Here is a 21,090-nt window from a genome sequence, read left to right as displayed (position 1 = left end):
GCAGGATGTGGCATGGGGGTGGCCGGGGTGGCCCATCAGATGCCCGGAAGCAGCCCCTGCACCCTTGCAGTAGCACTGCATTACAATGCCAATAGTGACACCACTCTTTAGCATTATTAATGCCAAATGAGAGCTCACAATGCCTAATAATTAAAGCAGCAATTTGCCTTGGGGGTTCCTGACTGAGAAGGTGAACCCCACAGACATCCTCGCATCCACACTGGCACCACGGTGCTTTGCCAGGCACGACAGCCATCACTGTCAGGCTGGACCCCCCCGGGGTGATGGCTCCTGTCCCTGACGCTGAGACCCTGGCCCACCTCCCCTGGGCAGTCTGGTGGTGATGAGGAGGGTGGGATGCGGGCGGCACCGAGACCATTGGGATGCAGCAATGGGTCCCCGTCCCTCCCAGCAGCACAGGGTCAGGATGCGCATCCCCTGGTGGGGTCCTTCTGTGTCCCGGGGGAATGAAGAGGCCAGAGCCGGTTCTTTGAAACTCCAAGCTTTATTCAGTTGCTTTGGCAGCGCTGGGCATCACACGAGGGAGGCAGGAGGAGAGGCCATGGGGGGACACTGGTGGCTGGGGGGGAGCTTGCTCCGGTCCCCAGGCCCTGGCATGCGCTGGTGGCTTTAGTTGGTGGGGTGGTAGGCGCCGCGCTGGTGCCACTGCATGTCCCGGATGCGCCTGACCGACTGGATCTGGGGGTGCTGAGCCCCGAAATCTGAGCTGTCCTTGTAGTCCCCCTTCTCAAACAGGTACTGGTAGCCCCTGTAGCCAGGGTACTGGTATCCCACCCACCTGCGAGGCAAGCAATGGGGTCAGGCTCCAGCCCAGCCTGGCCGATGCTGCTCAGCGCATGATGCTCCAGCATCGCCCCGGTCCCACTGCCCCGGTACTCACGTGCCGCTCTGCACCCGCACGGATGAGACCTTCTCCTGGTACCCATGCGCGTGGAAGCTGGGCACGTCGTCGTCTATGATCTCGATCTTCTTGCCGGTGAAGCTGGGGTTCTCGTACAGCACGATCTTGTGCTCCTGGCTGTCCTGCAGCGGGCAGAGCAGGAGCGGGGCTCAGCGGCTGCTGGTACCCAGGGACGGGCGGGGATGGGGGGGGATAAGCCCAGGGCTATGGGGAAACCGAGTGAGGGGCTGGCACCACGGCTGCCGCCCGGTGCCGCTGGGGCACCTCCAGACTCACCACAGCCGCTGCCCCCGTCCCCGCGCTCCCTCCGTCCCCCCACCCGGGGGTGCACAGGGGGGGTCCCCCTGCCCGCGGGGCCGGGGGCGCGGGGAAGGCTGGGGAGCACGCGTGGCTGCAGACCTTGGTCTGGCGGGTGGGTAGTGGCTGTCTGGGTGCTCTCACCACTTTGATGGGGCGCAGCGAGGTGATGCTGTCGCTTCTCCGGCTGTTGGTCCAGGAGTCCCAGCGCGGGTACTCCCCCTTCTCAAACACAAACTGCTCCCCCTTGCAGCTTGCCTGCTCGTAGCCCACCCAGCTGCAACAGAGCAGGGACCAGCTTCAGGGGGAGCAGAGGTGCAGGGAGCAGCACCTCAGCACTGACCCCAGCAAACACCCTTGGGCTGAGCCCCAGCTGTGTCCCCAGCAGGGCACAGACCCCTCTGCTCCTGTTGTACTGTGGGGCCCGGAAGCAGCGCCAGGGGGGATGCTCTGACGCGGTGGTCACTTATTCTTGGTCCCTGGGGACCTGCAGAAGGATGGGATCACCCACATGCCCCCAGTGAGGTTTTGGTCCTGCAAGGATGCTCTGCACTGCCCCATAGGTCCGGGGTGCAGCACATTGCCAGGCACAGGGTGCAGCAAGGAACCCATCCTGATGCTTCCATAAGTGCTTCCCAGGGGATCCCCATTGCCCAGAGCCCCAACACGGGGGGCACAGCCCCTCAGAGAGCACACACAGGGGTCAGTGGGTGGATGGGGAAAGGAGCTGCCCCCAGCAGCACCACCGCGGGGATCCCATTCCCACCTGTGCCCAAAGGGAAGGAAACCAAAGAGAGGAAACACCGTGATCCATGCCCGCATCCAGCACCCAGCGGGGCTGGGGGAGCCCAGCCTGCCCTGGGGACACTGCTCACCCATTGGCACCCGCTGTGGGCACAGCAGCACCGGCCACAGGAAACCCAGGGTGCTGCCAGCACGGAGACCCCCTCCACACCCCCTGCCCTGCTCCCCGGCACGTACGGTCCGGAGTGCACGAGGATGGAGCCCACTTTGTCCACGCCGGCTTCCTTCAGGTTGGGGCAGGCGCCGCTGAGCTCATGGCAGCGGCCCTGGAAGTTCTCCTGCTCGAAGATCGCGATCTGGGGGGGAAAGGGGACCTCAGCGCAGCCCCGGACCTGCCCGGGGACCAGGAGTGGATCCGCTCCCAGCCGGTCGGGCTGCACCCCCTGGGGTCTGCTGCGCCCTGCTCCCCATCCCCGCATCCCTCCGCAAGCTCAGCACTGCCGTGGGACGCCGGATGCTGGCGAGGGGCTGCAGCACGGAGCTCAGCTGCTCCCAGGGGTGGTTTGGGTGCTCAGTGAGGCTGAGGGTGCCTCAGGGCAGAGAGGTCCCACACTGACCTTGGAGCTGCCTTGCTGCTGCTTGGAGGCTGGCATTTGGTGCTCGGAAGCCATCATAAACTGGGTTGTCCGGTGCCCTGGGGGGAAGCAGAGCGGGTTGAGAGCTGCCACCGAGGATGCAGGGAATGGGCTCCCAGGCACCTCCGTACCCCACAGCTCACCGGGCCCACCCAGGGCTGGTTGTCACCACAAACCATTCCCAGGCTCGTGGAGGAGCCCAGGGAACGGTCCTGGCGCAGCATCACCCGTGATGGGACCTGCAGCGAGGAATCCATGGGCCCCGGTGTTCCTGAGCTGTTCCCAGCCCCATGGGCAAGGCTTTTCCCACTGTCCCTGCCGGGAGCAGCCAAGGAGTCCCTGTCCCATGCAGGGTGATGGGGACAAGCCCCGGGGCTCCCACTGTGCATGTACAGGGTGACAAACACCGAGCACCCCGCACAGCCGCTGCCACGAAGCACCCTCATCCCCAAGCCCAGCGGGACCCCCTGTGTCTGAGCAGGCTCCAAAGGGCCCATTCCCAACAAACCAACACCCGATCCATGACCGGCAGCGATGTCCCTGCCTTGGCCACCCAGGCCCAGGGACGGGAGCATCCCCATGGATCCCCCCCGTGCCCGCAGCCGCTGCCACCTCCACAGCTCTTGAGGAGCCCCAGGGTGGAGAGGAGGCGAGGACAGAGAGCAGGAGAGCAAAGAGCGAAGCCTTACCAGTGATACCAGTACCCGCTGCGCCAGTGCGGGGCCGGGGCCGGGAGGTGCCATTTATAGCGGGGCGCTGCGGGACGGTGCCAAAAGCACGGAGGGAGCAGTCAAAGCGTGACTCAGAGCGAGAATGCTGGATTAAACCCCTCTGAAAGGCCGGGTCAGCTGATGGGCCCCTGCCTTTGTCTGCGCGAGCCCCGCGCCGGCAGTTATTCCATTACCTTTCAATTCGCTTTGTTGGCTCGGTGGGGAAGGAGCTTTGCGCTTTGCCTGCATCAGCCCAACGCGTGCCAAGAGCCGGGCGGCCCCCGTGAACAAAGCCCCGCTCCGGGGCCTTTGGAGCCAGGGCTCTGATCCCTCCCCAGCCCCGCGGGCCCGGATCTGCTGAGCTCGGCTCTTCTTGTTTGTGGCATCAAACAAGTGGGGAACGCACGGATGCACCCGCAGCGCCCGCGGCCGCCGCACAGGGACCCTGCCAGGGGCTGGTCCTGGGGGCGCGATGCAGGGGGCAGCACCCGGCAGCATCCTCAGCCCTAGCGCTGGTGCCAAGCGTTGGGCTCCCCCGTTATCCCCACGCACTTGGGGTCCCTGAGCGGCCGGTCCAGCAGCACGGGGCCTGCTCCGTCACACCAGGGCACCACCGAGGCCGGCAGCGGGGGCTCAGAGCCTGGGATGTGTCCCTGGATCCGAGCTGTGAGCAGCGCTTCCCAAGGGATGAGCTGAGGTCTGAGGGCAGCAGCAAAACCCCTTCACGGGCATCTCGCTGCCGGACGACCCGGGGGATGTGTCAGGGCCATGGGCTGGGGTTGGCTGCAGCAAAGTGAGCAAGGGGGGCAGCACCAGTGCGCTCAGACCCCGGGTGCTGTGCAGCACCCACAGCCCCCTCCTACCCTCAGAGGAGCAGCGTCCCCTGCATCACCCCATCGGGTGTCACGCAGCGTTAATGTGGTCCAGGGCAGCTTTCTTGTGCACACAACGGCCATGGGTCCTGCAGCAGAGGTGCTGCAGCCCCTCAGTAGCACCTCTGCGCACCGCTGACATGCGGAGGGGTTGTTCCCCATGGTCTGCAGCTGCCCCAGCTCTTGGTTATGGGGCCTCATGGGGCTTCACAACACACAGTGCCATGGGCAGGCTTTGGCACATTGGGGTTGTGAGGAAGCTCCTACATCTCTCCCATCCTCCTCCATGCCCTGTGCCTCCCCCTGCAGCACCGCAGAGGGATCCAGCTCTGCCCTCCCCATCTTTCAGAGCTAATTCATTGGGGTCTCCAGCCCAGGACCCCCATGGACCTGCCCCAGCTCCCAGCACAGGCACGTGTATCCCCACGGTGCATCCCAGCCCCTCGGCATGGCTCCTGATGGATGGGCTTTAGCTCAGCACCGCCTCGGGCAGTGACAACGGCACAGGCAGCCCCATGGGCTGTGCTGGGAGCAGCTTCAGCAGCTCAGCGCCCTGCAGTGCCCTGTAAGGGCTGCAGACCTGGGCCCAAACAGCAAAGCTCTGGGGCAGCTGCTCAGGGACCAGCACAAAGCCCTGCTCCTGCCACCGGTGCAGTGGTCCCCAGGCACAGCTCCCATGGCTCTGCCCCTCGGAGCCAGCTCAGGCACGGCAGCGCTGCCCATCCCTGCTCCATCCCTGCCCCATCCCTGGGGCGCAGGGACCAGGTCTCTGACCTCTGCCTGTGCAACCAGAACAGGCCCCCGTGTGCTGGGCACATCCCCAGGGAGCAGGGGCGAAGCTTCCCCAGGGTCCCTGCAAGGGGATGGGCACAGGCTCCTGCAGGGCACGGCCCCCTTTGGGGTGCACAAGGCCTGGCACCACCCAGGGGTGGTTGTTCCCCATCCCTCCTGAGGCTGCCCGTGGTGCTGAGCCCCCACCATGCCCCTTGCGCTGGGCACTGCCCCATGGGAGCAGGCAGAGCTGAGGGATGTGGGGAAGGAGCCATGAGCGGAGCCACCCCGGCGCAGGGAGATGCTCTGGGAAGGGGCAGTCATGGAAAAGCTCTCGGCAAGTGCCCGGGGAGCATCCCTGGGGCTGGGCTGCCCCTGGCTGGGGGCTCAGCTCCCTTTGCAGCACCAGGGCTTAGAGTCTGGGAAGCTGCAGCCTCGATGGAGCTGCAAACACTGCGCTTGTCCCCCTGCCCCGCATCCCCCCCGCATCCCCGCGCGCGCCCCAGCCCAGGCGGGCCCCGGCAGCCTCCAGCTCAGCGCTTTATTGAGGGGTTTGCACAGCAACGTCCACCACGGTCACAGCAGCACCCGGGGCCCTCGCCCCCCAACCCCCCCACCCCCCCGGCAGCGCTGCCCCCCTCAGCTCTCCTCGAAGCTGCCGCGCTGGTGCCACTGCTGGTCCCGCACGCGGCGCACGGACTGGATGCGGGGCTGGTTGGCGTCCCAGTCGTTCCAGTGCCGGTACTCGCCCTTCTCGAACACGTGCTGCCGGCCCCGGTACCCGGGGTACTCGTAGCCAACCCACCTGCAGGGATGGAGGCCGCGCTCAGCGGGGCCGGGGCACATCCAGCCCCATGGCACGTCCCACCCAGAGCAGGAGGGCAGCAGCCCTGTGCCACCCCAGGGACCACGGCAGCGCCGGTGCCTCTGCCTGCTGCTGCCGTTGAGGGGCCATTGCTCCGTCACCACCCCGGGCTCCTGCAGCCCAGGTGGGATGTGCCATCCTACCAAGAGGAGCTGGAGAGCCCAGAGTCCCACTGCTCCTGCAGCAGTGCAAGGAGCTGTCACACAGCCCTAGGGATGCTGCTCCGGTCTCCATCACTCCATGTGGACCAGGGAAAGGGTGGCAGCAAGGAGGGAGAAGGGATGCGATGGGCATGAGCAGCATCATGGGAACAAGTGGCTCCATGCCTGCTGCTCCAGCATCCCTGACACCACCGGGGGGGCACCAACCGTGGTGCCACGGGACAGGACCTCGTTGGGGTGCTCCCAGTGCCCCCGTCCTTACGTTCCATTCAGGGCCCTGACGCTGGCCACGCGGTCCTGGAAGCCGTGGGCCCAGAGGCTGGGGACGTCGTCATCCACGATCTCCATCTTCCGCCCGGTGTATCCCGCGTTCTCAAAGAGGTGAATCTTGTGGTCGGGGCTGTCCTGGGGGGAGCAGGGGGTCAGGGGCTGCCCTGTGTCCCCCCCAGCCCCCTGAGGCCTCCTGCTTGTCCCCGGGGCCACAGAGCCCCCGACACAGCCACTACTCACGATCTGGAGCGGGCGGATGGACATGAGGCTGTCGCTGTTGTGGCTGTTGGACCAGGAGTCCCAGCGCGGGTAATCCCCCTTCTCCAGCACAAACTGCTCCCCGGCAAAGGCTTGGCGCTCGAAGCCCAGCCACCTGCGGGACCGGAGCTTGGCGATAACATCGGCACCCAGGGATGGCACCGGCACCAGGGGATGGCACCGGGTACCCAGGGATGGCGCCGGGTACCCAGGGATGGCACCGGGTACCCAGGGATGGCACCGGGGGATGGCACCGGGTACCCAGGGATGGCACCGGGTACCCAGGGATGGCGCGGGTACCCAGCACGATGCAGCACCGCAGGGGGATGCTCTCCCTCCCCATCCCAGACTTACGGTCCAGACTCCACCTGGATGGAGCCCACCTTCTCCAGCTCCTTCTCAGCGATGTTCGGGAGCTCCTCCGTCAGCTCACACTTCTTGCCCTGGAAGTTCTCCAGCTCATAGATGATGACCTAAGGCAGCAGAGACGCCATCGACTGCCGCTGCAGCCCCACTGCATGGGGAGCCCCCTGAGCCCAGCGGGGCAAGCACGAGCAGGAGCAGAGGGAAGAGCTCCGGCCACGTCCCCTCTGTCCCGGCTACCCCACGCTGATGTTGCTGCCCTCCTGCAGCGGAGCTGGGCCCTGCGTGTGCCTCTGCCCCAATGAAGGGCTCCAGGGCTTCCCTCTGCAGCCCCGTACTGCCCAAAGGTGTTTGCTCGGGGAAGCCCAGGCTGACGCTTCACCCTTGACAGGCTGGGACCAAGCTGATCAGCTCAAACACTGAAACCACAGCAGGTCTGTGGGCTGCGGTCCTCTGACCCCAGCCTGCTCAGGGCTCATCCTTTCCTGCTCACTGCTCCCTCCAGAGCCATTTGTGCCCCTGGCCCGGCACGAGCTCCTTTCTCGGTGTTTCCTATGAACTCTGCCATGTGCAGAGCCCATGAAAGCCTCCCTGGGGCCTCCCGCTCTCAGCTGAGCTGCAGGACGGGTTTGAGCCAGTGCCTGCGGCCAGAGCACAGCAGGGAGCAGGGCCTGGGGTCCCTGCTGCAGTCTGGGGACAGGGAGCGCCTGGTACCCCCAACCCTGTGCTAGCGGGGTCCCAGCTGAACCCCCTGAGCCCAGGACTAGGGCAGAGCCCCCTGCAGACCCCACCTGCTGTGGGTACCAGGGGATGGAGGCGACGCCGTGGTCCTCAGGAGCTTCTTTCCACCCCAAAGCAACGAGCATCCCCCCGGCAGCAGCAGCTCTTTATCCCATTCACAGCATGTGCTCCCAGCCAGGATCGGCCTTCCCGAGCCGCAGGCAGGGCTGCAGCCACCACAGCCCCCGGAGCTCATTCGCCTCCCACACCCCACGAGCACAAGCACCAGAGCCTAGAACACCCCGGGGGGCTCCCCCGCAGCCGGGCCCCGCTGCGCCGGTGCTCGAGTTAAACCCGGCTCAATGCGCAGCAGCCGGGCAGGGGAAGGGCCCGGGCAGCCACAGCCGCAGGGGGCAGCAGCAAAGCCTTGGACGAAGCCTCCCCCGGTCCCAGCATGGAGCCCGCCATGCACGGGGACCCGCAGCATCCCTGCAGCCCATCCGCAGCCGGCTGCCCCCAGGGTACCTTGTAAGTGCCTCCTCGCTCGCCAGCTCCCTCCCCGGTCACCATCTGCTCGGGGGGACTTTGCTGCTCGGTCATTGTGCCTGGAAAACCCGAAGGGAGGAGGTTAAGGTGGGGCAGCGGCCTTTGGGGGAGGCACTAGAACACAGCCAAGGAAGCTGGCTGGGAGCAGGCAGCAAAGTGAATTCAGTTCCCCCCAGTGCAGCAGCTGGAAAGCCCCAGGGGTGCCCAGGCTGGAAGGAAGGGCTCCGTTATCCATCCTCTATCCCTCTGGCACACAGGCCCTGCATCCTCACCCAGGCATCACCATGAGGCCAGAGAGCCTAGGACCAAGCCAGGCCATCTTCCAAGTGATGCTGGATCCCTCTCTGTCCCTCACCCAGCTGCTCAATCAAATCACGTCTAAAAGCCCATCCTTTGTTTCCAGCAGGAATTTCAGCTTCCAGCTGCTGCCATCTCTCCCCTCTAACATAGATCTGACATTCCCAGCATGCTGGCTGGTAGGACAACAGCGAGAGCCCATCGCCGCTCTCCGGGACCATCTCCCAGAGCTCCTCCTCAAACAGGAAACCCATCGGGATGCGCCAGGGCACGGGGCTGGCAAGAGATAACGGGAGAGGAACGGGAGAAACCGCCTTGCCCTGGTCCTCAATCCAAGCCAAGCGTTGCAGACGCCGGGACCTCGCCTCAGGCCGGTGCTCCCCTGACGCCCGCTGCAGGCCCGGCAGTGCCGCGGGTACCTCTCCGGCACGGTTCCGCTCTGCGCCCGGCGCGGCCGCCCGCCTATTTATGGGCTGCTTCTGGCCAGAGCAGCAGATTGCCCGGGCGCTGACGCAGCAGCTGCGTCCACGGAATTCCACCCAGGAGATCCCAGCTCAATAGCGCGGGCTCGCCATGGAAACGGCATTCAGGTGCCCCCGGCGCTGCCCGCACAGGAGATTAACGTGCAAACTCGCATCAGCACGTTCCCACCACCGGCGGCCGGGGAAAACTCTCCCATCAGCAGGAACGGCAGGGACGGGCCTGGAAACCAAGCACGGCGCAGAGCAAAAGCATGCGAACGGTCATGGTTCGGGCTGGAATGGAAGGAGAGACCTGGGGGCTCTGCTGGTACCTGGCCCTGAGGGTTTGGGTTCTGGATCAGGGCTGCCCCTCAAGGGGAAGTTACCTCCATCGAGCTCCTTTTCCTCCTGTGCGCCCCAGGCCATCTCCCTGCCCCATGTGGCTCCCAGGAGCATCCCACACACGCAGACCTGGGTGCGCTGCTGGGAGCCAAGGGCGTTGCACGCGGGTCCATCAGCCTTCGGAGGTGAAGCACGATGAAACAGGGCAAGTGCAGCCCTTCCACAGCAGAGACCGAACCGAGCGCCTTCCACTTTGCTGGTAGTGCGCCCGATTCCCTCCTCAGTGGGCACAAACTGCATTCAGCTCCACACCTCCCCAGTCACTGCGCCTCCTGCAGGGTTTCCCACCTGGGTCTCATCTTGAAGCCAAGAACTGCAGAGGAAACAGCTCCCAAAGCTGCCAAACCCCAGGTCAACCCCGCCAGGCTGGGCAAACCTGGGGTTCACCCGTGTGAGAAGCGACCAGAACACTGGATGGAGCCGTGCTGCCCTGTGCTGCACACGGATGGAGCCCTGCTGCCCCTGCTGCACACGGATGGAGCCCTGCTGCCCCTGCTGCACACGGATGGAGCCCTGCTGCCCCTGCTGCACACGGATGGAGCCCTGCTGCCCCTGCTGCACACGGATGGAGCCCTGCTGCCCCTGCTGCACACGGATGGAGCCCTGCTGCCCCTGCTGCACACGGATGGAGCCCTGCTGCCCCTGCTGCACACGGATGGAGCCCTGCTGCCCCTGCTGCACACGGATGGAGCCCTGCTGCCCCTGCTGCACACGGATGGAGCCCTGCTGCCCCTGCTGCACACGGATGGAGCCCTGCTGCCCCTGCTGCACACGGATGGAGCCCTGCTGCCCCTGCTGCACACGGATGGAGCCCTGCTGCCCTGTGCTGCACACGGATGGAGCCCTGCTGCCCCTGCTGCACACGGATGGAGCCCTGCTGCCCCTGCTGCACACGGATGGAGCCCTGCTGCCCCTGCTGCACACGGATGGAGCCCTGCTGCCCCTGCTGCACACGGATGGAGCCCTGCTGCCCCTGCTGCACACGGATGGAGCTGCCCCTGCTGCACACGGATGGAGCCCTGCTGCCCCTGCTGCACACGGATGGAGCCCTGCTGCCCTGTGCTGCGCACGGATGGAGCCCTGCTGCCCCTGCTGCACACGGATGGAGCCCTGCTGCCCCTGCTGCACACGGATGGAGCCCTGCTGCCCCTGCTGCACACGGATGGAGCCCTGCTGCCCTGTGCTGCACACGGATGGAGCCCTGCTGCCCTGTGCTGCGCACGGATGGAGCCCTGCTGCCCCTGCTGCACACGGATGGAGCCCTGCTGCCCCTGCTGCACACGGATGGAGCCCTGCTGCCCCTGCTGCGCACGGATGGAGCCCTGCTGCCCTGTGCTGCGCTGCATGGAACCGCGCTGGGGTGGGCTGAGGGGCTTGGCAAGGTGAGGTACACGCCTGTTCGTGGCCGTGATGCTCACAGAGAGCCCGGCGCTGCGGGCAGTCCGATACCGCCCCCAGCCATGGCAGCTCCTTCGCACGACCTCGCTTTCCCTTTGCACATGGGGCCGCTTGGCTGGAAAACACCAAATCCCTTCCGCACCGCACGGCCCCCAAGGGCGAGCCCGGGCTGGGTTCCTTTGCCTCCTTCACCGCCCACAACAGCATCCGGCTGCTGACTGATGGGAAGCACAGAACTCTGCCCACCAGGCCTGCAGCGCCCATGAATCTTCCTTTGCGCGTCGATAAGGCAATTACAGGAACATGACAGAAGGGGCACCAGATCTCACTGATTTCCCTTCCTAACAGAACTCCATTTCCTTCTGCTGTCAGCCCCTTAAATCCCGGTGAGAAATGGCTATAGTGTTGGAAAACAGATTGGTTTTCCCTAATATCTGCTAAAGCTGGACGGGAACGGTACAGTACAATACACAGCAGCCAGAATATCTTTATTACTTAGGAAACTACGTAGTACAAAATATTCTCTAGAGCACAATGTATTTATTGTGACCCATATTTACATAAGCTATAAGGCTATGTGGAACAATATAAAATGTTAATCTATACAATAGCTCCTTTAAAAACAGGCTTCATACCATTGTGGTTAATAGATACCATCGTGTTTTATAGACACCATCGTGTTTTATAGACTGGTTTGGGTTGAAGGGACCTTAAAGCTCACCCAGCTCCAAGCCCTGCCACGGGCAGGGACCCCTTCCACTGGAGCAGCTTGCTCCAAGCCCCTGTGTCCAACCTGGCCTTGAACACTGCCAGGGATGGGGCAGCCACAGCTTCTCTGGGCACCCTGTGCCAGCGCCTCAGCACCCTCACAGGGAAGAGCTTCTGCCTAAGAGCTCAGCTCAGTCTCCCCTCGGGCAGGTTCAAGCCATTCCCCTTGGCCTGTCCCTGCATCCCAGCCCATGCTGGCAACCCCATGCTCTCCATGGCTTCACCGACCGCATTGAGGACACCACATGCACCACCAGAGCTGTGGATACATGGTTCCTCTGGCTCCACAGCATCCAGTTCAATGTCTGCCAAAGGCTCTCTCCCATCCTACTCACAGTAACGCAAAGGGCAACGACTGCAGTATCAGCACCAGGATTTTCACAGAAAGGGGAAAAGGCTTCGAGACAGAAGCACCTTTCACCGGGACACAGACTTGAACACGGCGTATTTAAACTATTTATATGATATTTGCCTTAGAACTGCCCTGATCCCCACTAAGCTGTCTTGCTCTCCTTTTAACACCCAGACATCAAACCACATCCTCACTTTAATACCTAAGCCAGGAGGCCTATTCCAGTGTGTTTGCACAAGTCCTAAAGGTTATGAGCGAACGGATGCTGCTCCTCTCCTCCAGATGAAAGGGCCAGGTGAGGGTTTGCTTTCTGAACGTGACACACAGTGTTTAACAGCTCCCCAATAACTGTTTGCAAACAGAGGGTGAACAAACTTTGTGCGAGCAGAAGGAGGGGGTAATTCCTATAGGGGCACTTCCAGACCTCAAAGGCTGAAGAGCAGAAGCGGCGCCTTTCTCCACAGGAAGTAAAACCAAAGCAGCTCAGGGCTCAAATTCGAGCCGCACAGACCTCAGAGAGGTGCATCTGCAAACAGGAAAATGAGAGGGAAGGGATCCACAAGTGGGACTGCAATGAAACGGGACAGAATGGCTGGGTAAATCCCCCCACCGAACTGGAGGGATTCCTGGTAAGAACAAGAGCAGCGCAGCAGAAACGACTTCTGAATTCCATACACCTTGACTCTTACACAGCATTGGGTAGAGATGCTGGAGTGCCAGGATCTCCATCACGCTTGTTATTACTCAGCCTCTGTTAGGACAAGAGCTGATCCTGCTCTAAGGCAGGTTCCAGTAACTCAAGAGGACTCATCCCTTAAGTGCTGAGGTCAAGAGCTCGCTCCCATCTTACATTAGCAGCAAAAGAACTACGTGGCAACAAAAGCAAGAGCGTAACAAAGTCAAACAAGCATTATTTGGAATCAAAATAGAATTATATAAAGTGTATTACAGAATGTTTATCAGTTACGTAGTAATAACTGATTTCTATATCTTTTATTACATAGATAACCTGAAGAGAAGGGAGTAGGTATTTAATCCATGTACAACATAAAGAAATGATAGAGCAGAAAAAACACCTTCCCATTCAACAACATTCTAAAGATGCTTTTTAATTAGACATTTAAGCGTTAAACATTTCTTAGTAGTAGGTTAAACTATTAAATACAGTCAGGTTCAGTGCATTGTCCAAGCAGATGTGGAAATGCATACACATTCAAAGGGCTTTGTGGAAACCTGGTGTTAATCCCCTCAGGTTCCTCAAACGCAGAGCAAACACTTCAGTTACACACCTTCCAGCCTTCATTTATGAGACCAAGAACCAGTAAATCCTCCAGCTCTCGGTAATGCAACACTCTCAACCTGCTGGATTTGAGCATGGAGCCTGGGTAAATACTCTGGTGAGCAGGGGAATTTACCTGATTTCTAGGTACTGTTTGAAGTCAGCCCCACTTCATCTGAGTAAGCAAAGCATCGCTGCTCCTTTCACAGCCGCTGATGGAACTGATGGTACCCTTGAGTGCTGCCATCACAAAACACATCCCAAAAGACACACAAGCGAAGCTTAGGAGTCGCCATTTCCACCATCAGCTAAAGGAGAGGGAAGGAATTATGTGCAACATGGTAAAGTGAGCTGAGAGCAGCTCTTCAGTAGTGGTTGACCGCATCCAACTGGAAGCCCATCTCGTGGCCCAGGTTAAACCCACACAGAATGAAAGGCTTGGCAGAAAGCTGGGGTGATCGTTTCTTATCTGGTAGCAGAAGGGGCTGTGAAACTCTAACACTGCAACAGCTCCGATGTGAAATGGGGCAAAGCAGCAAGGAAAGGTTTTTTTTCCCCTAAAAGAAACATATTCGTTTCATCTCCATTAAGTACAGGGAGCTGCTATCGGAACTAAATCTGGGAGAGAGATCTGGGCATATGGGACTTGTCTCTTGACATACTGCTGTCATTCCCTACGAGCAGACTGGGACTAAAATTCCCCTCCTCTATGACTCCTCCATGAGAAGAATTGGCACATGGTTTTGGCAGCTACAAGCTGGATAGCCGGCAGAGCAGGCATGCCACTGTGGCTCGCAGATGCACCCCTGTGGCAACCCCAGGAAGATCAAGCTTCCCGAAACGCTGATTGTAATAAAAGGAAATGAGTTCAAGTGCTGGTGCTTTATCATTAATACCCAGGGAAACCCAAAAGCAGGACACGGGGAGGGCAAAGGAAGGAGCAGGCCCCGCTCCCACCCCAGCCATGGCATTGGGGCCATACTGACACGACAGAATAACCTCCCTCGAGGGGCTACAGCTTGGAAAGGTTTACTGGAAAGAGCACTTATCTGGGGGGAGAATAAAGCATGTCTGACATGGACACCTGGGTTGCTGTTTCAGAATCTGTATTCAAAGATATGAACACACTTGAGATATCAGTGGTCTCTGTAACACCCGTGTTGTGCATGAGATCTATGCCGCTATTAGAACATCGGTCTTAGCAACAGGAAAGGAAATGATCTGAGAAGCTGAAGATCACATTGAGGTTATCCCATAAAATCAGCATAAAAATAAAACCTTAAACCTGGTATTTACAGACTAACAAATCAAACTATGAAGTGGGACCACCCAAACTGCTATTAAAGTGACATTCAAGAATTAACTGGAACCCTGATATGAGTGTAACATCCTCCCTCTTCCCTTCCTTTTTTGTTATAAAAACAGTATTTACACAGTTACGGTTTTCAGAGAGAACTGGTTGACGTTATTGCTCGATCCTCTTTAGGAAGGACATTCCAAGGAAGCAATTATTCCACATGCTGACAAAACACAGAGTATAGCATTTCATAGTGACAAAAGTCAACCTTGTGTTCACCTAAAAGTGACCCCGTCTGCTGGCGCAGCAGAGCACACGGAAATACCAGCCAATCAAAAATACATTTTACAAGAAATCCTCAAGTTTCCTTTGCAGTATGGCAGTAAACATGGTTTGTTCGCTCGCTCGCACCCTCCACAGGCTTCAGCCGAAACAGGAGCTCACTAGTTTCTCCACAAAAAAAAGAAAGAAAAAGATAAATCTGATTAAAATTGTTATTTTCATAACCAAACACAAAGCCCAACCTTCCACGTGACGTGGCTACCAGCAGTCACCCTTCTCTGTCGCTGAAAACCTCTGGAGAAGTGTAGTCTCTGTTCAACAACGAGTGACTTTGCCGCTCCTAGGTCAAGTATTCCCATCTTTCCTGACCTTCTGAAGGGCCACCTATGAGCCACGGGTTCTTCTTTCAGGCAGGCCCAGGTGACTGTCCTCCCACATCCAAAAAGATACAGCTTTGTATTTGACTATGAAGATGAAGCAGCTTTCTCCACGAAACAGGAAGGCACCATGCACATAGCAGTTGAGGCAGGAAGCAAACAGCAGCAACGTGACGTGTGAATTTTAGGTTCAGATGAGTTAAGGCTTCTGTTAAACTTCTTCACTGTCTTCTAGTTAGAATCACTACCTGCAAAGAAAGGAGCAATTAGGCCACGGGATGACACGGTCAAGAACACAGTCAGAGCCCTCTCAGTGTGACAGGAAAGCCCTCACAAACCAGTACTGCTGTAGTGTTGTCTGGGCCTAATGAACGTGTTAAATGAGCTGCCCAGGATGCTGCTGAAAGAACATACACCAAGGTTTTCAGGCTGCGTGCAAGCCTCAGTTACCCACTCACAGACTCGCTCTTGATGGAGGCACAAACAGACTGAAACCAGCTGCAGACAACCAGGAGATCTGTATCACCTGTGAATGAAAGCTTCTCTTCCAGAAGTGCTCTGCCACAGCACGGAATTACTGCACGTTCCTAGGGGCATGCTTCTTGGTAAGTCTGCTTCAACGTTTATGCTTACAGAGCTGGTTTACTGCACTGGTAAGGAAACGTTTTGCACGTGTTTCTCTCCCACTGCACAGCCCCTCTTTCTGTCAGAAGATACCTTTTCAAACCTGATTCTCATAATGGCTCTGTCTCTTCTTTGATTTCAGCTCCTTCAGCCACTGAGGAGACTTTTCTTCTGACCTACGATATAAAAAAACCCTCTTCAATTACAAAAATTCATTACAGAATAAAAAAGGAATATCCCATTTTCCCCATGAGCCTCGGGAAGTGCATCTGCATCCTGGTTTTCCCCCCCCAAAATGAGTTTAGCATCTTTCCGACGCCGAGGCAGTCTCTCACCTGTCCTCCTTCTCTACACTGGAGGGCAGCACTCTGCTGCCGGGAGCTCCGAGCTGCGGTTGTGGTTTAGGGGATTTGAAGGGCTGAGCAGAACTTATTTCAGCAGGACTTTCCGACCCTTGTCTTCTCCGCAGCTGAGCCTGAATACAAAAGAGAAGGGCTCCTTGTTAAGGCAACATTCAGCTGGTGTTTGGAACGGAAAAGAGATTTACAAGCCCACAAAGATCTATGTCTGAAATCACTGAAGGGATTCCTTATGAACCTTGCAGGCTCAAATGCGTGTTTGCTGACGCAAAGCTTGTTTTGGTCCAAATCACTTCCTATTTCTAGCCAAGAGTTAAAATAAGCCAGGTAACCGGGTGGTGTTTCCACCCATCACACCCACCCCGCAGACCTCTCCAGCAGAGCCTCCCAGCTCTGCTCCTGGAGGGGACGTGCAGCTCCCGACCCGGTTTAACTCTCAGCTGACAGCTTCTGCCCACACGCACCTTGAGAACAGAATGATCCATTCCTGGAAACACGGGGAGCCTCTGGGCTTGTAGAGACGGTGACCTGGCAGGATGCTGGACCCTGTCTTCCTCATCGGAATCCTCCTGTTGCATAGTTTTCTTCTCTTCTAATTGATTGTTTAAAAGAGAAGCAGCAGAGGAGAGGAAAAGCCGTTAGTCAGCAAGCTCTTCACCTGTACCTTGTTCTAGATCTCCCCCTTCCATTCAAATGTGTATTAAGAGAAAGTTGGGGCTGTTCAGCCTGGAGAAGAGAAGCTGCGTGGAGACCTCAGAGCAGCCTTCCAGTATCTGAAGGGGGCCTATAGGGATGCTGGAGAGGGACTCTTCATTAGAGACTGGAGTGACAGGACAAGGGGTAAGGGGTTAAAACTGAAACAGGGGAAGTTTAGATTGGATCTAAGGAGGAAATTCTTTCCTGTGAGGGTGGTGAGGCACTGGAGCGGGTTGCCCAGGGAGGCTGTGAATGCTCCATCCCTGGCAGTGTTCAAGGCCAGGTTGGATGAAGCCTTGGGTGCCATGGTTTAGTTTGAGGTGTCCCTGCTGACGGCAGGGGGGTTGGAACTGGATGATCTTAAGGTCCTTTCCAACCCTAACTATTCTATGATTCTAAGAGTTATGTTAACACACCACAGGACTGAGCTCAGTGCTTCAACAAACATACTAGGTACTCAGCAATAGAAAGATTTCTTGCTGACAGGTGAGGGAGCAGAAGGTATTCCTAGTTTAATGCATGTTGCTGCTTCTAAACATCTCGGTTGATCACACAGTGTGAGGTAAGTTTCAATGGGAGAGAATGCATCCAACTGCAGCAACTTCCAAACTCAGGATTTCCTCAGTGAGCAAAATTCTCTTTAAGTCAGCAGCCAGAAGCTCAGGGAAACTGCAGCAACATTCTCCTTCACCGTGGTCTTCAGCAGGTCTGGTGCTGCAGCTTCCCTTGCTCCAAAGGCTCCAAGGAATGGAGGGGGGAGACTTGATTTAGGGGATGACCCAGAGGCAGGAAAAGGCAACTGCTGTTAAACCTCAGTGCAACTTCAGGTATGTTGTAGCAGTTAGAAACTCCTGCCCTGGCAACCAAAGTGATCCGAGCTGGTTATTTCAGGTAGGGAGGGATACCTGTGGAATCTTTAAACATCCAGGTATTGTCGGGTTCTTCTGTCAAAGAAAATCTGTTCTCAAACTCCAGCCCTCTGCTTCTTCTAAGGGAGTGGGAAATAGGAGCCCGGCGCCGTCTCTTCTTGCTGAGCTGCACACGTGTTTTCAGAGCGCTGGAGTCCAGAACAGTGGTTTGCTGGAAAGAGAGACAAACCCTTTACCTCAGCCAGCCTGAAAATAAGTCATCTCCCCTTCAGTTTAATTGAACTGTAGATATTTGCCTGATTATTATTCTTGTAGTTACTTAAAACTATATTAAAATTAAAGAGAATTTCTAATGAGGGTAAGCTAGACTGTGGCTAACGGGGTGCAATGCTCCTTCTTTGATCTCTCTTGGCTGTGGATGCCTGATGTGCATGAATTATTTTAGCTAAATTAATAGAAAACTAACTGTAATAAATAGGATTTTGGTTCCTCCAGTGTTTTCAGAACGCAGCCTTGCTCGCTAGTACCAGCTGAAGGCTGAGAAGATAACTGGGACCTAAACAGAGCAACTCCACTAAATTCTCTTGCAGCAGAGTGCTGGGATTTCATTGTGCTGACGGGCTGGCATCCACAGGCACGTCCAGCTGCTCACCAGCAACAAGGAAGTTGTCATGTTGCAAGTGAAGTGTCAGAGCAGTCACAAAGCTCTGCGCTCAGTCTTTTCCAACACATCCATCTCTGGCTCTGAAGGTAAGGCAACAGTTACAGGGCAAAAGAAGGAGCTGTGATTTATTTGTTTAAAGCAATTTGTACCAAGAGACTTGTTGGTAATGAGCAAACAGCACTGAGCCTCCTCCCCTTCTTCAGGAGATGTGGGTTTGTGTCTTTTCAAGAGGTCAGGAGTAAACTCCTCATTAAACCAGCATATTGCCAGCTGAACTTGCAGCTATTCGTGTTTTAAAGAGACACCTTTAACCACAGCCCAGGAAATCGCTGTTCTCACACTAACTGCAAAGATCTTAAGTATGAAAGAAGTCCCTTCAAGGGCAATTGTAAGTGGCTTCAGATGGAGACCAATTGTAATTAAGAAAAATACTAGTCAATGTCTTCATAGCATGGCTCATAGCACGGCAGTCAGCAGCTATTTGTGATATTTGCTTCCAGTGTTCAGAAAGCCATTTAACTCTTCTGTTACAGCTCCTCGAGGAGCAGAAACAGCAACTTTATTAAGCCACTGGCAGACATTACCCAAGGCCAATAGCTCTGGAATCTCTCAAAAATCTAAGCACTAAAGAAACTAGAACAACTCTGTAGCTTTGATGTGAAACTTTTCAGGCAGGAAGTCAGTTGGGAAAACTCCATGGGATAAAGAAAAGCCAGAGGAAGCCTGAGTGCAAAGTTTCCATTCAGACCAACACAGGTAACTATATAGTTAACGAAGAAGTTGTTTCCCATTATGGTAACTTACATCAATGAAAGAGAAGTCAGGGGTCTTTCCATCAGGGTAGGTATCTCCCGGAGGAGGTAAATCTGTGCCATCAGTAGAGTCCATGTCAGTGCTGGATCGATCCAAACTCGTGCTCCTTTGGTCTTTAGAGAAGTCATGGTGATCAGGCAGAGAGGCAGCTTCTGTCTGTGAGGACAGTGAGGATGGGTGGCTGTTGGGAGCCTGCTTTCTTGTTGAAATGACATCGTTTTCCAAGGAAGGAGATTCGGGCACAAAGCTGCAAATGAAGACAAGGGAATCTGAGAGACAAACACAAGCCAGGACAGTCTGGATCACACATACTCAGCGGATGATAAAGAAAGGCAGAACTGAAACAAGTACCAAAGGCATGTTTGGATGCAGCAGGTACCAGCAGCAAGGGTGTGGATTGCTTTCGTTAGCACAGCTTTTTACCCCCGTGAATTTACAGTGTACTGAATGATGCAAGTACACAGACAGACTGTAATGACTGGATTGTAACATTCTGTCATTGCTTGGGGTTTCTTTGCCTCAGCACAAAGGCGCCTCTGAATATATACACACAGACAAGATGAGGGAAACAGCAGGGAAATAACAGCCAGGAAATAAACCCCACCAGTGATCTCCCTGTTTAATATCTAACAACAGCAGACCTTATGCTTTGGCACTGTGTACATGTGAAACCACCGTGAAGAATAATGCCCTGCTTGCAGGCCTCAGGCAAAGAGAAACTGATAAAAGATTCTACTCCTTTCTCATCCAAAATAATCTCAAATACATATAAATGCTTATCAATCCAGAACAATCAATCCTTCTCCTGTAAGTGGATTCCTGTGGGACACTAGGAGGTACTTGCCGAGCTTTCAAGATCATTTGTTCATGTTCCCTTCTCCCCAGGAGGACACTTTTATATATATATTATATCCATTATATTACATATATTCTATACATTATATTACATACACATTATATATTATATACATATACATGTGTGTATATACACACAGAATCACAGAATCCTAAGGGTTGGAAGGGACCTCAAAAGATCATCTAGTCCAACCCTCCTGCAAGAGCAGGGTAACCTAGAGTACATCACACAGGAACTTATCCACGTGGGCCTTGAGTATCTCCACACACATATATAATACTCAGATTGTATTTATTTAAATTCATACGAGTCTATTGCTAATGTAATAGTGTATATTTCATATAGGTATGTGGGTTTTTTGCTTAACAAGAGCCTGTTGTTACCGAGAACCTTTTCTTCATCAAATATCCAGGAAAACTGTTCAAAACCCCTCAAAATCTCAACACTTATGCAGGAACACAACACATTTTGAACAATAGACCTTAGTATTTGGTACAGTCCAATGGTGGTTTCAGAGGCAAACACTCAGGAGCTGTTGAATAACAACGTTCTACCAAGCCGCAGTGCGTGGTGTATTTCCAGCCTGGCAGAGCAAAGCCTGCACGCAGGGTTTCCAGCACATGGGCACAGTGAATGCCTCTTCTCTCCTTCTGTGTGGGCCCCAGGATAATTAAGCAATGGTTCTAATGAGCTCCAGGGGGAAGGGTTTGTCTGCTGGTTTTGCTTTGAATGGTACTTGGTATCTGTGGCCTTAGGCTTTAGATCCACTAGAATATGGAAGATGATGTATTATGCATCTTCTTCTATCACTTCATTAAGATTCCAAGTTTTATGAGCACATCCATAAGCTACCAACAGTGTGCAACTGGTGCCATTTACAGACACTTGCTTCTCTGAAAACCTATCCTACATCCAGCCCCCACAAATGCCAGCAGCATGGGCACCACACATACACAGTAAACCGAGATCAATCCTCACTGTCAACTGTAATTAAATTCCATTTGTTTTAGCAAGCCAGTGCTGCGAGGCCATAAAGAATGTGTTGCTTTATTACACAGAATTAGGAGTCGAGGCTCCTAATTTCACAGGATGGTTCCTAATCTGGTTGGAACCGGATGAGCTTTAAGGTCCCTTCCAACCCAAACCACTCTGGCATTCCATG

At 56.2% G+C, this 21,090-nt stretch overlaps 3 protein-coding genes across 8 annotated transcripts in view; all 3 read right to left on the bottom strand.

The window, feature by feature from the left end:
• Positions 1-486: 486 nt before the first annotated feature.
• Positions 487-3,603, bottom strand: CRYBB2 (crystallin beta B2). 2 transcript variants are annotated; one of them, XM_057412332.1, is made up of 6 exons: positions 3,288-3,603; positions 2,581-2,657; positions 2,201-2,319; positions 1,322-1,496; positions 902-1,044; positions 487-799 (listed from the first exon to the last, which is right to left on the bottom strand). In XM_057412332.1, exons 2-6 carry the CDS (start codon positions 2,635-2,637, stop codon positions 631-633), a joined length of 663 nt encoding a protein of 220 aa, XP_057268315.1. In that variant the 5' UTR covers positions 2,638-2,657; positions 3,288-3,603; the 3' UTR covers positions 487-630. The 2 variants fall into 2 exon arrangements, with proteins under 2 accessions (XP_057268315.1, XP_057268323.1); XM_057412340.1 differs by having other exon boundaries at positions 1,364-1,496; positions 3,288-3,583.
• Positions 3,604-5,565: 1,962 nt separating this feature from the next.
• Positions 5,566-8,638, bottom strand: CRYBB3 (crystallin beta B3). 2 transcript variants are annotated; one of them, XM_057412318.1, is made up of 6 exons: positions 8,490-8,638; positions 8,114-8,193; positions 6,860-6,978; positions 6,488-6,620; positions 6,240-6,382; positions 5,566-5,756 (listed from the first exon to the last, which is right to left on the bottom strand). In XM_057412318.1, the coding sequence occupies exons 2-6, from the start codon at positions 8,186-8,188 to the stop codon at positions 5,591-5,593; spliced, it is 636 nt and encodes a 211-aa protein (XP_057268301.1). In that variant the 5' UTR covers positions 8,189-8,193; positions 8,490-8,638; the 3' UTR covers positions 5,566-5,590. The 2 variants fall into 2 exon arrangements, with proteins under 2 accessions (XP_057268301.1, XP_057268293.1); XM_057412310.1 differs by having other exon boundaries at positions 6,240-6,620.
• Positions 8,639-14,180: 5,542 nt separating this feature from the next.
• The window catches only part of KIAA1671 (KIAA1671 ortholog), a 64,904-nt gene continuing 57,994 nt past the window's right edge, over positions 14,181-21,090 (bottom strand). For all 4 annotated transcript variants that reach the window (XM_057413186.1, XM_057413201.1, XM_057413194.1 and 1 more), the window contains 6 exons: positions 19,064-19,319; positions 17,632-17,806; positions 16,495-16,622; positions 16,007-16,146; positions 15,765-15,847; positions 14,181-15,295 (listed from right to left, as the gene is read on the bottom strand). In XM_057413186.1, coding sequence (XP_057269169.1) covers positions 15,769-15,847; positions 16,007-16,146; positions 16,495-16,622; positions 17,632-17,806; positions 19,064-19,319 — 778 coding nt within the window. In that variant the 3' untranslated portion in view covers positions 14,181-15,295; positions 15,765-15,768. The remainder of the gene's footprint in view (positions 15,296-15,764; positions 15,848-16,006; positions 16,147-16,494; positions 16,623-17,631; positions 17,807-19,063; positions 19,320-21,090) is intronic.

The sequence above is a fragment of the Pezoporus wallicus genome, unplaced genomic scaffold (genome assembly GCF_028554395.1).
Source record: "Pezoporus wallicus isolate ANWC-B61680 ecotype Strahan unplaced genomic scaffold, APGP_CSIRO_Pwel_v1 contig_13850, whole genome shotgun sequence".
Classification (NCBI taxonomy): Eukaryota; Metazoa; Chordata; class Aves; order Psittaciformes; family Psittacidae; genus Pezoporus; species Pezoporus wallicus.
Note: the sequence above shows the minus strand (reverse complement) of the source record. Positions and strands in the feature narration are given on the sequence as shown.